The sequence below is a fragment of the Balaenoptera physalus genome (assembly GCF_965194825.1).
Source record: "Balaenoptera physalus genome assembly, chromosome: 5".
Classification (NCBI taxonomy): Eukaryota; Metazoa; Chordata; class Mammalia; order Artiodactyla; family Balaenopteridae; genus Balaenoptera; species Balaenoptera physalus.
Window position 1 is genome coordinate 105,676,009 of NC_138884.1, and position 12,569 is coordinate 105,688,577.

At 43.5% G+C, this 12,569-nt stretch overlaps 1 protein-coding gene across 6 annotated transcripts in view; it reads left to right on the top strand.

Annotated features, from left to right (window-relative positions):
* FAM184B (family with sequence similarity 184 member B) overlaps window positions 1–12,569 on the top strand; it is a 123,454-nt gene that overhangs the window by 75,671 nt on the left and 35,214 nt on the right. For all 6 annotated transcript variants that reach the window (XM_082462621.1, XM_082462622.1, XM_082462625.1 and 3 more), the window contains exon 8: window positions 8,163–8,269. In XM_082462621.1, the coding sequence (XP_082318747.1) occupies window positions 8,163–8,269 (107 nt within the window). The remainder of the gene's footprint in view (window positions 1–8,162; window positions 8,270–12,569) is intronic.

Sequence of the window (12,569 nt, forward strand, 5' to 3'; positions counted from 1 at the left end):
GTGGTTAAGCGAGCTGTCCCCTGAACCTGACACCTGGTTTCTTACTGGCTAAAGAATCTTGGACAATTGATTTAAAGTCTCTTTGCTTGAGCTTCTTCACGTGTAAAATGGGTCTGATGATAGTACCTACCTCCCAGGGTTTTTATGAGGACTACTAAAGGAATTAATATGTAAGCAGTGATGAAAACAGCACCCAGCACGTGTAAATGCTCAGTAGGTACTAACTCTTAGAATTTGCTGAGTCCAGCGGTATGAGTAGCTTTAACTTTGATAGATTTGCTGCATTGCCTTCCATCAAGTTTGTCAGTGTACCCCCATGGCAGCACGTGCAAGTGCCTGTTTCCCCACAACCTTGCCAACACAGCAGGTCACACAACTTTCTGAACTTGGTCAATCAGAGAAAATTTATAATTTAATTTAGATATTTTTGGCAAGCCAACTCTATACCAGCCAAGCGAGTCAAACCTTTGCTGAGGCCTTGGAGGTGCAAAGTCCAGGCTCATGTGGATGGTGTGTGAGCAGCACACTGCAGTGTGGTGAACCCTGCACCCACGTGGGACACGACAAAGGTTGTTCTTAGCTGTTCTGCCAAAGCATTTCAGTGAGTCAAGAGAGATATAAATAATAAGACCAACTGAGAGCAGACTTTTCACTCCACTCCCAGAATATGCAGAGGGAGGGTTGCCAACCCTGGGTGTGGCTCTGTCCCCATCATAGACAGCTGAGACTCCACTGAGCCTTTTGTCCTGGTCTCTCATGTCTAGTCTCCTTGATTCTCTTAGGTTCACAATGTTCTTCATTGGTTTCCAGAAAACCATGTCAGTCTTGGTAATTCTAAAGGAAACTTTTTTTCTGGAAGTTTCTGGTGCCTGGGTCACAGTGAACCAGGGGCAGAGAAGGGACAAAGTTTTCATAGATCCCTGCCTGCACCGTCTCCAGAAGAAAAAGGAGAGTCATTTGTGGTCATCATTAGTCAAGTCATTTCACCTCAACAAGTATTTATAAGTGCTATCACTATGCAAGGCACAGGGCTGGATGCCGGGGTGAGTGAGGTCCAGTCCTGGTCCTTGGAGAGCTCCATTTCAAATGCAGGAAGTAAATATTATGTAATTATCTCTCTGAGATCAGTTTCCTCACTACTCCTAGTGGCAAACACAGATCAAGTACCAATAATGTAGTGCAGTACACAGTCCCACAACAACCCTATGAAGCAAGTGTTATTTTAAAAAAATATTTATTGATTTATTTTTTAATTTGGCCATGCCGGGTCTTAGTTGCAGCATGTGGGATCTTTGCATGCGGGATCTTCGTTGCGGCATGCGAACTCTTAGTTGCGGCATGTGGGATCTAGTTCCTTGATCAGGGATCAAACCCGGGCCCCCTGCATTGGGAGTGCAGGGTCTTAGCCAGTGGTCCACCAGGGAAGTCCCAAGGCAAGTGTTATTATTATCCTTGCTTTACAGATAGGGAGACTGAGGCCCAAAGAGCAGCACCAGGGCCCAAACCACGATTCTGTACCGCTTCTCATTAGTAAAGTGGCAGTGATAATCCCTGCCCTCCCCCCCTCCAGAGACTTGTAATGAACAGAAGAAAGCACATGAAGGCACTTTTCAAAACTGTTATAGAGTCTATAAATGTAAGGTGACTTTGTAGTATCTATTACAGTTCCTATTAATCATTTCAGCAAAACCCCATTGCATTAGGTGTTCTATTTTAAGATGTACATAATGCTACCTTTGAAAGATTGTCAAATGAACTTGAGAATGACTTTCAATATTTCCTTCCAGGAGATTTCCTGGGCATGGGTATTCCTTTAAAATAGAAACAATCTAGGTGAGGTTCATTGCCTAGAAGATGAAAGATGAAGACCTAATGTGAACGTGGGTTTAAAATAACCAGCCATTTGCTTGGGAGGAGTTGGGAGGAGGCTTCTGCAGTGGATGGTTGGAGGAGAAGCAGGGTTATTTATTTTTCTGTGCACACTTTAACAATGGAGAGAGCCCTGGCCAGAACTTGAGAAATGCCTGATGGGGAAGCCAAGAGTGTGAATTAGGGGCGATTAACTCAGGATACACCGAGAGTGGCTCAGGGTTGGTCCTGGGAGGAACTCACTGGGATCGCAAGCAGACAAATAGAAAAGGGACGTTGGAGAGTCCACTCCATTTGGAATTCAGAGAAATGAGTATTGGTGGGCTTGAAAGTGCTCTTTCAGCCAACTGTTCATTTCCATGGTCAAGTCCATTTGAGAAATATTCAGATGGCGTCCCAGCTCCTTTTGAATGATGCACTTTGACCCAAAACACCGAGTACAGAAGGTGGGGGGGTGGGGTGAAGGAAGGGAATGTTTTTGCCATTTATATGGTCTGTTGGTCCCTTCTGCTGAACCATTAGTTTGTTGAAATCAAGAACTGTATCTCAATAATCTTTATCCTTCCAACACTTAACATACCTGAATGTGGCAGATGTTTACACCTCCTTGTACATTAACTGATCCATGACATGACAACTGAACAAATGGAACTGAGGGTGCCATTCTGAGTTAGATTAGGAACACCTTCAAAATAATCTTGGCCAGAGGATGATTTAGAAGAACACGGTCCTTCAGTTACTTGCAGGGAGGGGGAGGATTCATCACCCTTTTTGGGGGAAGGATGCTCTTGTCTCTGGTGTCATGGGGGCTGGAAACAACTGAACAGAAACAGAAAAGATCACCGAGTTTACCTCCCTGTTGATTTGGGAAACAGCCTTCATCTCTCAGGTTGATTTTGAGTGTCTCTTTTTAGATACTTCTCAGCAGCACTTTTGTACCACCCAGTTTGAACTCACCCAGTTAGGTCCTGACACTGGCAGCTGGCGATCACGCTAACAGCATGTGACTGCACTGGCACAGCCGAGTGCCAGTGCAGTCACATGGAATGACACGAATGGTAGTGGGACGACCCAGGAGTCCAGTCCTGTGCTGTTCTCCAGTGGCTATGTGACCTGAGACAAGTCGCTAGACTTCTCTGATTTTAGATCCCCCTCTGTAACACAAGGATGGGGGTGTCTTTCCTGCCCACCTCACTGAGTTGCAGGCATCCATGAGTTAATGTATGGAAATGGATGAATGCTATGTAGTGGGGAGCTGGTGTAGTCATCCGAGTGCATCATCAGCCTTTTTAAGCATTTTCCATCCTCTCCTGTTTCTGGACTCCTGCCCAGGATGCCTTTAAATATATCAGTGGTTGATAAGGTAGCCCAGAAATTATATCCTGCACATTCTCTTTCATGGTCTTCACAGTGGCTCAGAGTACATTTGAACTTCTTTTTCATCTCCATAATAACTGTTGTGAGATCTTTGTCCATTATTTATGTTGCTTTAAGTTCCTTCTCCCTTTTTCCTTGATCAGTCTTACTACAAGTTTGATGTGTCTTTTCAAAAAGCCAGCTTTCAGATATGTTGGTCAGATCTATCTTTTTGTATGTCTTTAATTTTGTCTTTCATACCTCTTTCCTTCTACTTACTTTAGGTTTATTATGTTATCCTTTTTCTAACTTCTTAAATGTTCTCTAATAAATACATTTAAGGCTATGAATTTCCCTCTAAGTATATATCTTTAGCTGTATCCCAGAGTTTTGAAGTTTGTCTCATTTTTAAACCTACTTTCTTATTGTTTTCTAATTTTATTGCATTGTCATTAGATAATATGATATGTAGAATGTCAACACTCTGAACTATGTTGAGATTTGCTTTGTAGCCTGCTGTGGGGTCAGTTTTTTTTCAATGTTTCCTATGTGATAGCAAAGAAGTAGTCTCAGTTTGGTTGTTAAAGTTTATATATTTGAATTCTAGTTCTGTGATATATTCACTGTATGACCAGGGGCAAGGTACATATCCTTTCCTGCTTCAGTTTCATCACCTTTAAAATGGAATGATTCACACCTCAGAGAGTTGAGGGCCTGGTGCACACTAAGCATCATATAAACATTAGCAGTGATTACTATTCTTTTTTAGCTATTAGGCTTAGCTTGTTACTCTTGTTCAAATCTTTCATATCCTAGCTCATTTTATGTACCTGATATATGAGTCTCTGAGAGGTATGCATTAAAATCTCCCACTATAAATTTGCTTATTTCTCCCTACATTTCTGTACATTTTGCCTTATGTTTTCAGTCTCTGTTGTTAGGTGCCTACAATTTCGTTATTAGAGCTTTTTAGTGAATGATTCCTTTTACCAGGGTAGAGATGTTCATGTTGAATTGAGCCAATTCTTATTTATTGTGATTACTGGTACCATTTAGATTGTTTTGGCCACATATTTTGTGCTTTGTATTTACTAAAATTTCCTTGTAACCTTCCATTTTCCTTTTGAAACCTGGACCTAATTAACTTTGATCATCATGTATGTATTTATAGTGTAGTATTATGCTATTCTGATTTTTTTGTTGTTGTTCCATATTTACTGTGCAATTTTCCCCACATTATACAGAACATGTGTTTATAACAGTTGTCTCACAAAGCTCTTTTGCTTAGATTATGTTCTTTGCTTCTGGGCTTTATAAGAATTGGAGAGCTCCAAGATACTTCAATGCCCAAAATTCCTGAAAGTACAAGGCAAAGGTGGTCCTTTTAGCCTCAGGTCCACGTGGAGGTTGTAAGCTGATCAGTGACATCATTTTTGAAAGTGCACAGCAATGAACCAAACTCACTGGGTCCTGCACCTAGCACATGTCAACCAGTTAGACTTCAGTGTCCAGTTACAAACACTGAAGAGAGAAGATTCAGGTAATGGAAAATGGCCATGCTGAACGTTCTTAGTTACTGGCTGTAGGACTTATAACAATTTGAAAACTATATCTGGGATGACTTTTACCCTCATTTATATTCCAGAATGGGAGAGAGAGAACACTTCTATAACTAATACAAAGCAGAAAAACTTTTGTCTGTTTCATTTATTGCTGTGTCCTGGAACAGTGCCTGGAACGTAGTAAATGACCAGTAAATACTGTGAACAAATTATGGTACCAAAATAATTGTTATGGGAACTTTGAGAAGAAAGAGTGTAATTGCAACAAAAGAGATTGTGAAGGCTTCATGGAGGAAGTGACAGTTGAGTAGAGCTTTGAAGAATAAGTGGGGTCTGGAGATTAAAGAGTGTGCATCAGTTAGGGTTTGATCAGAGGAACATATTACTAGAAATGATATAGAATATGGAATTCCTTTTGGGAAATAACCTGACATAATTGTGGGAGCCAGCTAAATTTTATGTACAACTGTTGCTCCCGAATCTGGTGTGGGGCTTAAAGTGGGCCTAAAGCAGGGCAGGCAGCCAGAAGGAAAGAAGGACAGGTGTAGAATGGGGAAGACCAAGGGTGAATGCAACCCTGAAACTGAGCTGGAACAGTGTCGGTTTCTGAGACTGATGAAGCTCCAGCTTTGGTGATACGTGTGACCTGTGGGAGAGTCTGGCATCCTTCATCATAGAGCCAAATGTGCCCTTGGCCCAGGACATGGAGAAGCCTAGGGATGGTCCAGCAGGAGGCGGAAGAGCTGAGAGCTCCCAAACTGCCCAGTCCACCAAGCTGAGCCAGCAGATTGGTGACAGTGCGCGTGAGCTCCAGCCACACCTGGCGCCCTGCATCAGGCATCCAGAGGCTTAGAAAGATAAAGGCTGCTGCTTTGTGCTCATCTTCCAGACCTTGCACAAAGTCAGCTGGCCCAGAATATGCAGGGAAGGGAATCCTGGGAAATGTAGCTCTGACTTAACTACGTTGGCTCAGAACACATCACCCCCAAAGGGAAGACAAGGGCTTAGGTAGAATGGCTGTGGAGGCAGAATGGCCCCTTAGCCTCTAACAAGCTGTGCTGCTGGGCACTCTGGACAGGTCCTCCGGGCAGGGGTGGGCAGTCACTTCCCAAATGCCCCTCCACCCTGATTCTTTGGAGGGGTCCAACATCATATGGGATCAAGATTTTGTCCCACTTAGACACACCACAAAGTTCTCGGAACTTAAGAATTATGAAGGCACTAAGGGCTCCTGAGCAGAGCTGGAAAACACCCAAAGTTTGGGCCACAACCATCCCTACACCCACACCCTCCAGCTGCGTGCCCTGCAGATTTCTCACGAGAAGTGCAGTTAGTCCCAGCTGTTGCCCCCCCCAGGGGACGTGATGGGAGCGCGGGGTGAGTGTGGGAGAAAATGGTCCTCCTGCTGTCCTAGAGTGGCCCGTGAGTTATTTGGGTTTATTTATGTCATGTTTACTGAGCGTAACCACGTGCCACACACTGTCCTCGGAACCAGGAAAACAATGGTGAACAGAGCAGAGTCCCTGCCCTCATGGGGCTTACCTTCCAGTGAGGGAACCAGAATAAAAATGTAGACAATTAACGTCACCGGAAAACAAACAGTGAGGTCATACAACAAGGTGGGAAAAAAAGTGAGAGAGGGTGTTATTTTAGAGAAGGGTAGTCAGAGAATAATCCTGGGGAATGTTATTTTGAGTACTTACTGTGTAGCTAATACTCTTCCAAGGATGTTACAGTCGTTTACATTTACATGCATTTAATCCTCATGACAACCTAAGTAATTTTCCCAAAGTTACGTCATCAATAAGAAGAACTGGGATTTAAACATAGGCAGTCTGCTGCCAGAGCCCAAGCTTTAAACAAGGGAAGGATTCTTGGTGGTGGTGACTGAAGTGAGGAAGCACATAAATATCACAGGGTAGAGCATTGCAGGCGGCGGGAACAACCAGTGCAAAGGCCCTGAGGCAGGTATACGCTTGTCATTGGGAGGAAGTGAGACCAAAAGTTCAGTTCTGGACGTGTGACAGTTTTGAGAAGCTTATTAAGCATCCAAGAGATATCTGGAGGGCAGTTGGATATACAAGTACAGACTTTAGGGGGAAACTTGGAAATAGAGATAAATTTGTTTGTCATCAGTATCCATGGAATTAGATGAGACACTAGGGAGTGAGAGAGAGAAGAGAAGTCCAAGGACTGAGGTCTAGGGCAGGGAAGGAGGAGGTTTTAACAGAGGAGACAGAAAAGGAGCAGCTGCAAGAGAGGCGGAAACCCAGGAGAGGGGGCTGCATGGAGGAGGGAGTGATCAGATATTTCCAGTTCTGCAGAGAGGTCCTGTTAGCTGAGGCCCGAGGAGTGACCATTGGATTTGGCAACATGGAGGTCATCATTGGCCTTGACACTGGTGGCCTTTCATAGACATTAGAGTACATGGAAGGCAACCAAAGCAGTTTCATTCTGTGTCAAGTGGGGAGGGAAGCCCAAAGCCCCATCTTCCAGCCTCAGCTTTGCCCCTCTCACCCCCGAGGGCATCTCCCAGGGTCCCTGGAGCACAGTTTGAAAACCACAGATGTAACCAACCCCTTTGTTTTACAGCTGATGAAGCTCAGGTCCAGAAAAAAAGACAAGACTGGCTCAAGGCCAGGCACATAGTTAGCAGGAAGCGCAGGTTGCAATTTATTAATATTTAATGAGATTTCTCAACAAAGAAATCTGTCCTAGCCTGTCTTACCCTGTTTTCCATGGACAGTGGTTACTGTAACAAGTAGAAAAATCAAAATAAGAAAGTCTTCACCTTTCTATCTCTGCAGAAAGGGGAAATGATAATGAACAAATTCAACCTCATAGAAAATTCCGAAGCCTCATTATTACCTCATGGTTTCCATATTGTCCTCCCACCATACCCCATTTCTCAAAGCTTCTGGTCAAGTTCCATGTTTTCTGATCCTGTGTGATAGGATGTAGCAGACTGCCACCTGTAAAATGGGTATAATAATAATACCAGTTGCTCCCACTTATAGACCAGTGGCTGTTGCTGGCACTGTTCTCAGATCCCCACAGCAGGGTCAGATTCCCCGATGGCATTTCATTTCCACTCCTCACTGGTGGGAACCCTGGACAAGCTACTTCCTCTCTCCGTGGTTTAATTTCGTCAGCTGTGTGACATGCTTGGTAGACTGGAAACAGGACACAGGGATAAGGGCTGACACTGCTCCTAAGCAAGGCAGGGGGCTCAGCACTGAATCATCACAGGCCTGCGAGCTGGGCACTGCCACTGGATTGCAGGGGGCTCTTTCTCCTCCACTCTCTGGTTTGATAAACCACAGGTTGACTCGGAGAACTGTACTTTGTCTCATCTTGCAACTGTTTTTGCCTTAGGATCCATGCTTGAGGCCGAATGAACCTTCTCAGACTCTGCCCAGAGGAGAAGAGTTTCAAGATAAGTTAGCAGCTGAAGAAGGAACCAACAGCGACGAAGAGGAAAGGTACAGGAGGACAGGCAGGCTTCTGAGGGCTCCAGTGAATGAGGACTCAGACTTGGAAGGATTCATTCATTCATTCATTCTGTCCTCACGTGTTTATCACCGCCCCCTGCATGATGCTTAGGGAGGGAACAGACATGTCTTGCATGCCTCCAGCACAGCTATGGACTTTACCTGAATTATCTTATTTAATTGTCACAACAACCCAGAGGGACCATTTTGTATATTAAGAACCTGAAACTCAAAAGGGTTAATAAACTGCCCCAAATTCAGACAGACTTGGACTGGCCCCAAACCTCTCTCCCTATTCTTCCAAGTGTTCTTAACTAAGTAAGGGAGATGAGGGAGCTTAGTCACTGAGTGGAAATCTCCTACCTTTATCACCTATATTAGTCAGCTTTTGCTGTTGTAACCAACATTCCCAAAATATCGGGGGTTTTAGCTCATAGGTCAGCTATCTTTATTCTTGGCTCTGCCAAGCTCTGCTATTTTTATGTGAGCTTGGCTCCTGACTGGGAGTCAGCTGTTATTGCTCTGCCCCAAACCATGGGTAGAGTTTAAGTCTGCTCAGATGCCTTCCCATGCTGGGACCAAGACTGATGGATTAGCCTCTCCAGGGCATGTTGTTGTCATGGTAAAGGGAAGAAACTCAAAAAAGCTGATGGAAACATGCAATGCCTCTTAAAGCCTACACTCAGAACTGCATTCTCTCATTTTTACCCACATTCCATTGGCCAAAGCAAGTCACATCACCAAAACTAATATCCCTAGGCAGAGGAGAATATGCTTGCCAAATGTCTTAGTTAGCTTGGGCTGCTATAATAAAATACCATACAATAGAAGTTTATTTCTCACAGTTCTGGAGGCTGGGGAGTCCAAGATCAAGGTGCTGGTCCATTCACTTCCTGGTGAGAACTCTCTTCCTGGTTTGCACATGGCCATCTTCTTCTTGTGTCCTCAGATAGTGAAGAGAAAGGCGGCAGACAGTGTGGGAGGAGGTCTCTCTTGTGTCTGTTCTTATAAGGGCACTAATCTCACCATGAGGGCTCCACTGGCCTGACCTAATTACCTCCCATGGCCTTATTTCCAAATACCACCGTTGGTGATTGGAGCTTCAACATGTAAATTTGGGGAGACACGGTTCAATCCATAGCATCACACAAGGCAGAGGAAGGGGAGAGTGAATATTTGCTGAACAATAATGATCTGTCACACCACCTCACAAGATTCTGATACAGTGGGTCTGGGTACATCCCAGCCCTATGTCTTTGGAGAAAGCTTCCCAGGTGATTCTGAGGCCACCACAGTTATAATCCACTGCCCCACACTAATCAACGGCTGTGTGGGATCCTGACAGATGACATGGAAGCCATGCTACCATCTGGCAGCTCTTCAAGTAGTTGGTTGTCATAGTCCATTCGGACTGCCTGGCAGTAGCTTATGAGCAACAGAAATTTATTTCTATGGTTCTGGAGGCTGGAAAGTAGAAGGTCAGGATGATGGCAGATTCTGTGTCTGGTGAGGGCTCACTTTCTGGCTTATAGAAGGCATCTTTTCACTGTGTCTTCACAAGGTGGAAGGGCAAGGGAGTTGTCTAGGGTCTCTTTTATAAAGGCACTAATCCCATGCATGAGGGTTTCACCCTCATGACCTAATCACTTTCCAAAGCCCTCATGTCTTTTTTTTTTCTTTTTTTCTTTTTATTAAGTGGGTATTCACATTTATTTATTTATTGAATTTTATTTTATTTATTTTTTTATACAGCAGGTTCTTATTAGTTATCCACTTTATACATATTAGTGTATACATGTCAATCCCAATCTCCCAATTCATCCCACCACCACCCCCCCACTGCCACTTTCCCCCCTTGGTGTCCATATGTTTGTTCTGCACATCTGTATCTCAATTTCTGCCCTGCAAAAATTGTACCATTTTTCTAGGTTCCACATATATGCATTAATATACGATATTTGTTTTTCTCTTTCTGACTTACTTCACACTGTATGACAGTCTCTAGATCCATCCACGTCTCTACAAATGACTCAATTTCGTTCCTTTTTATGGCTGAGTAATATTCCATTGTATATATGTACCACATCTTCTTTATCCACTCATCTGTCGATGGACACTTAGGTTGTTTCCATGTCCTGGCTATTGTAAATAGTGCTGCAATGAACATTGGGGTGCATGTGTCTTTTTGAATTATGTTTTTTTCTGGGTGTATGCCCAGTAGTGCGATTGCTGGGTCATATGGTAATTCTATTTTTATTTTTTAAGGAACCTCCATACTGTTCTCCATAGTGGCTGTATCAATTTACATTCCCACCAACAGTGGAAGAGGGTTCCCTTTTCTCCACACCCTCTCCAGCATTTATTGTTTGTAGATTTTCTGATGATGCCCATTCTGACTGGTGTGAGGTGATACCTCATGGTAGTTTTGATTTGCATTTCTCTAATAATTAGTGATGTAGAGCAGCTTTTCATGTGATTCTTGGCCATCTGTATGTCTTCTTTGGAGAAATGTCTATTTAGGTCTTCTGCCCAGTTTTGGATTGAGTTGTTTGTTTTTTTAATATTGAGCTGCATGAGCTGTTTATATATTTTGGAGATTAATCCTTTGTCCGTTGATTCATTTGCAAATATTTCCTCCCATTCTGAGGATTGTCTATTCGTCTTGTTTGTAGTTTCCTTTGCTTTGCAAAAGCTTTTAAGTTTCATTAGGTCCCATTTGTTTATTTTTGTTTTTATTTCCATTACTCTAGGAGGTGGATCAAAAAAGATCTTGCTGTAATTTATGTCAAAGAGTGTTCTTCCTATGTTTTCCTCTAAGAGTTTTATAGTGTCTGGACTTACATTTAGGTCTCTAATCCATTTTGAGTTTTTTTTTGTGTATGGTGTTAGGGAGTGTTCTAATTTCATTCTTTTACATGTATCTGTCCAGTTTTCCCAGCACCACTTATTGAAGAGACTGTCTTTTCTCCATTGTATATCCTTGCCTCCTTTGTCATAGATTAATTGACCATAGGTGCGTGGGTTTATCTCTGGGCTTTCTATCCTGTTCCATTGATCTATATTTCTGTCTTTGTGCCAGTACCATATTGTCTTGATTACTGTAGCTTTGTAGTATAGTCTGAAGTCAGGGAATCTGATCCCTCCAGCTCTGTTCTTTTCCCTCAAGACTGCTTTGGCTATTCAGTGTCTTTTGTGTCTCCATACAAATTTTAAGATTTTTTTGTTCTAGGTCTGTAAAGAATCCAAAGGCCTCATTTCTTAATACCATTATATTGGGCAATAGGCTTCAAAATATGAATTTTGAGGGGACAGAAACATTTATAACATAGCATTGAGGAAGCAGAGCCTACACTCCTAAATCATATCAATGGCAGTGTCAGGTACTCTATAGTCCAGTGAACTCTCCAGCTAATAATACTTCCACAGGTCCCTCCAGATTCTGTCTCAGGATCTATGAGGTGTAGAACCATAGAAGTTAAAGAGCACAGACTCTGGAGTCAGGCCTCCAGACTAAATCCTGGTACTGTCACTTACCACTGGTAGCCACAGATCTTGTCCTGTTTAAAACTCACAATTCCAAAGGGAAAGAAATCATCTTTACTGTGAAAATACTGGCGGGAATTTCAAAGAGGTTTCTAAGGGGCCCAGCTTGGGGCACATGTGCATCCCTGAGCCAGTCTTTCTGGCCAAGGAGATGTCTGGCTCTGATTGGCCAGGTATGTGTCACATGCCCTTCCCTGCTAATGATGCACCAGCTAATGATGAGGGCAGAGTTAGCTGCACCCAAACCCTGTGGACTAAACAGGACCACCATGGAAAGAGGAAAGGCTTCCCCAAGGAGAAGATGCTGGGCAGAGCAACAGCAGTGGTGGTCACAACAGACTTGTCTTTTTCTCCCACATACCTATATTGATAAAGGGGTTCCTCAACTCTAGAACCAAATGAGGAGGTGTGGGGTCTCTAAGCTTCTTCCACAGTGGTTTTAGTGGGAGTGTAAGGACTAAGCAGTGATGGGAAAGGAATAGAAAGATCCAAGGTTAGAGGCTGTAGGACAGAACAAACGCATTGGCTCCTTTAAGGGGTGAGGCTGCGTATTCAGTAGTTAACCCCTTGAAGGATGCTCGTCAGGGAACTTTTGGCATGGTGGCTCTAAGAGGGAGGTGGCTTTTCCATTGGCTGTTGATTTAAGGTGGGGGGTAGCAGGTCAGAATCAACTTCAGAGGGAGCTGGGGGAGTCAGGAGAGTTAGCTATGGCTTGCTTTGTGAGAGATGGTAGGATAAGATCAGGTTT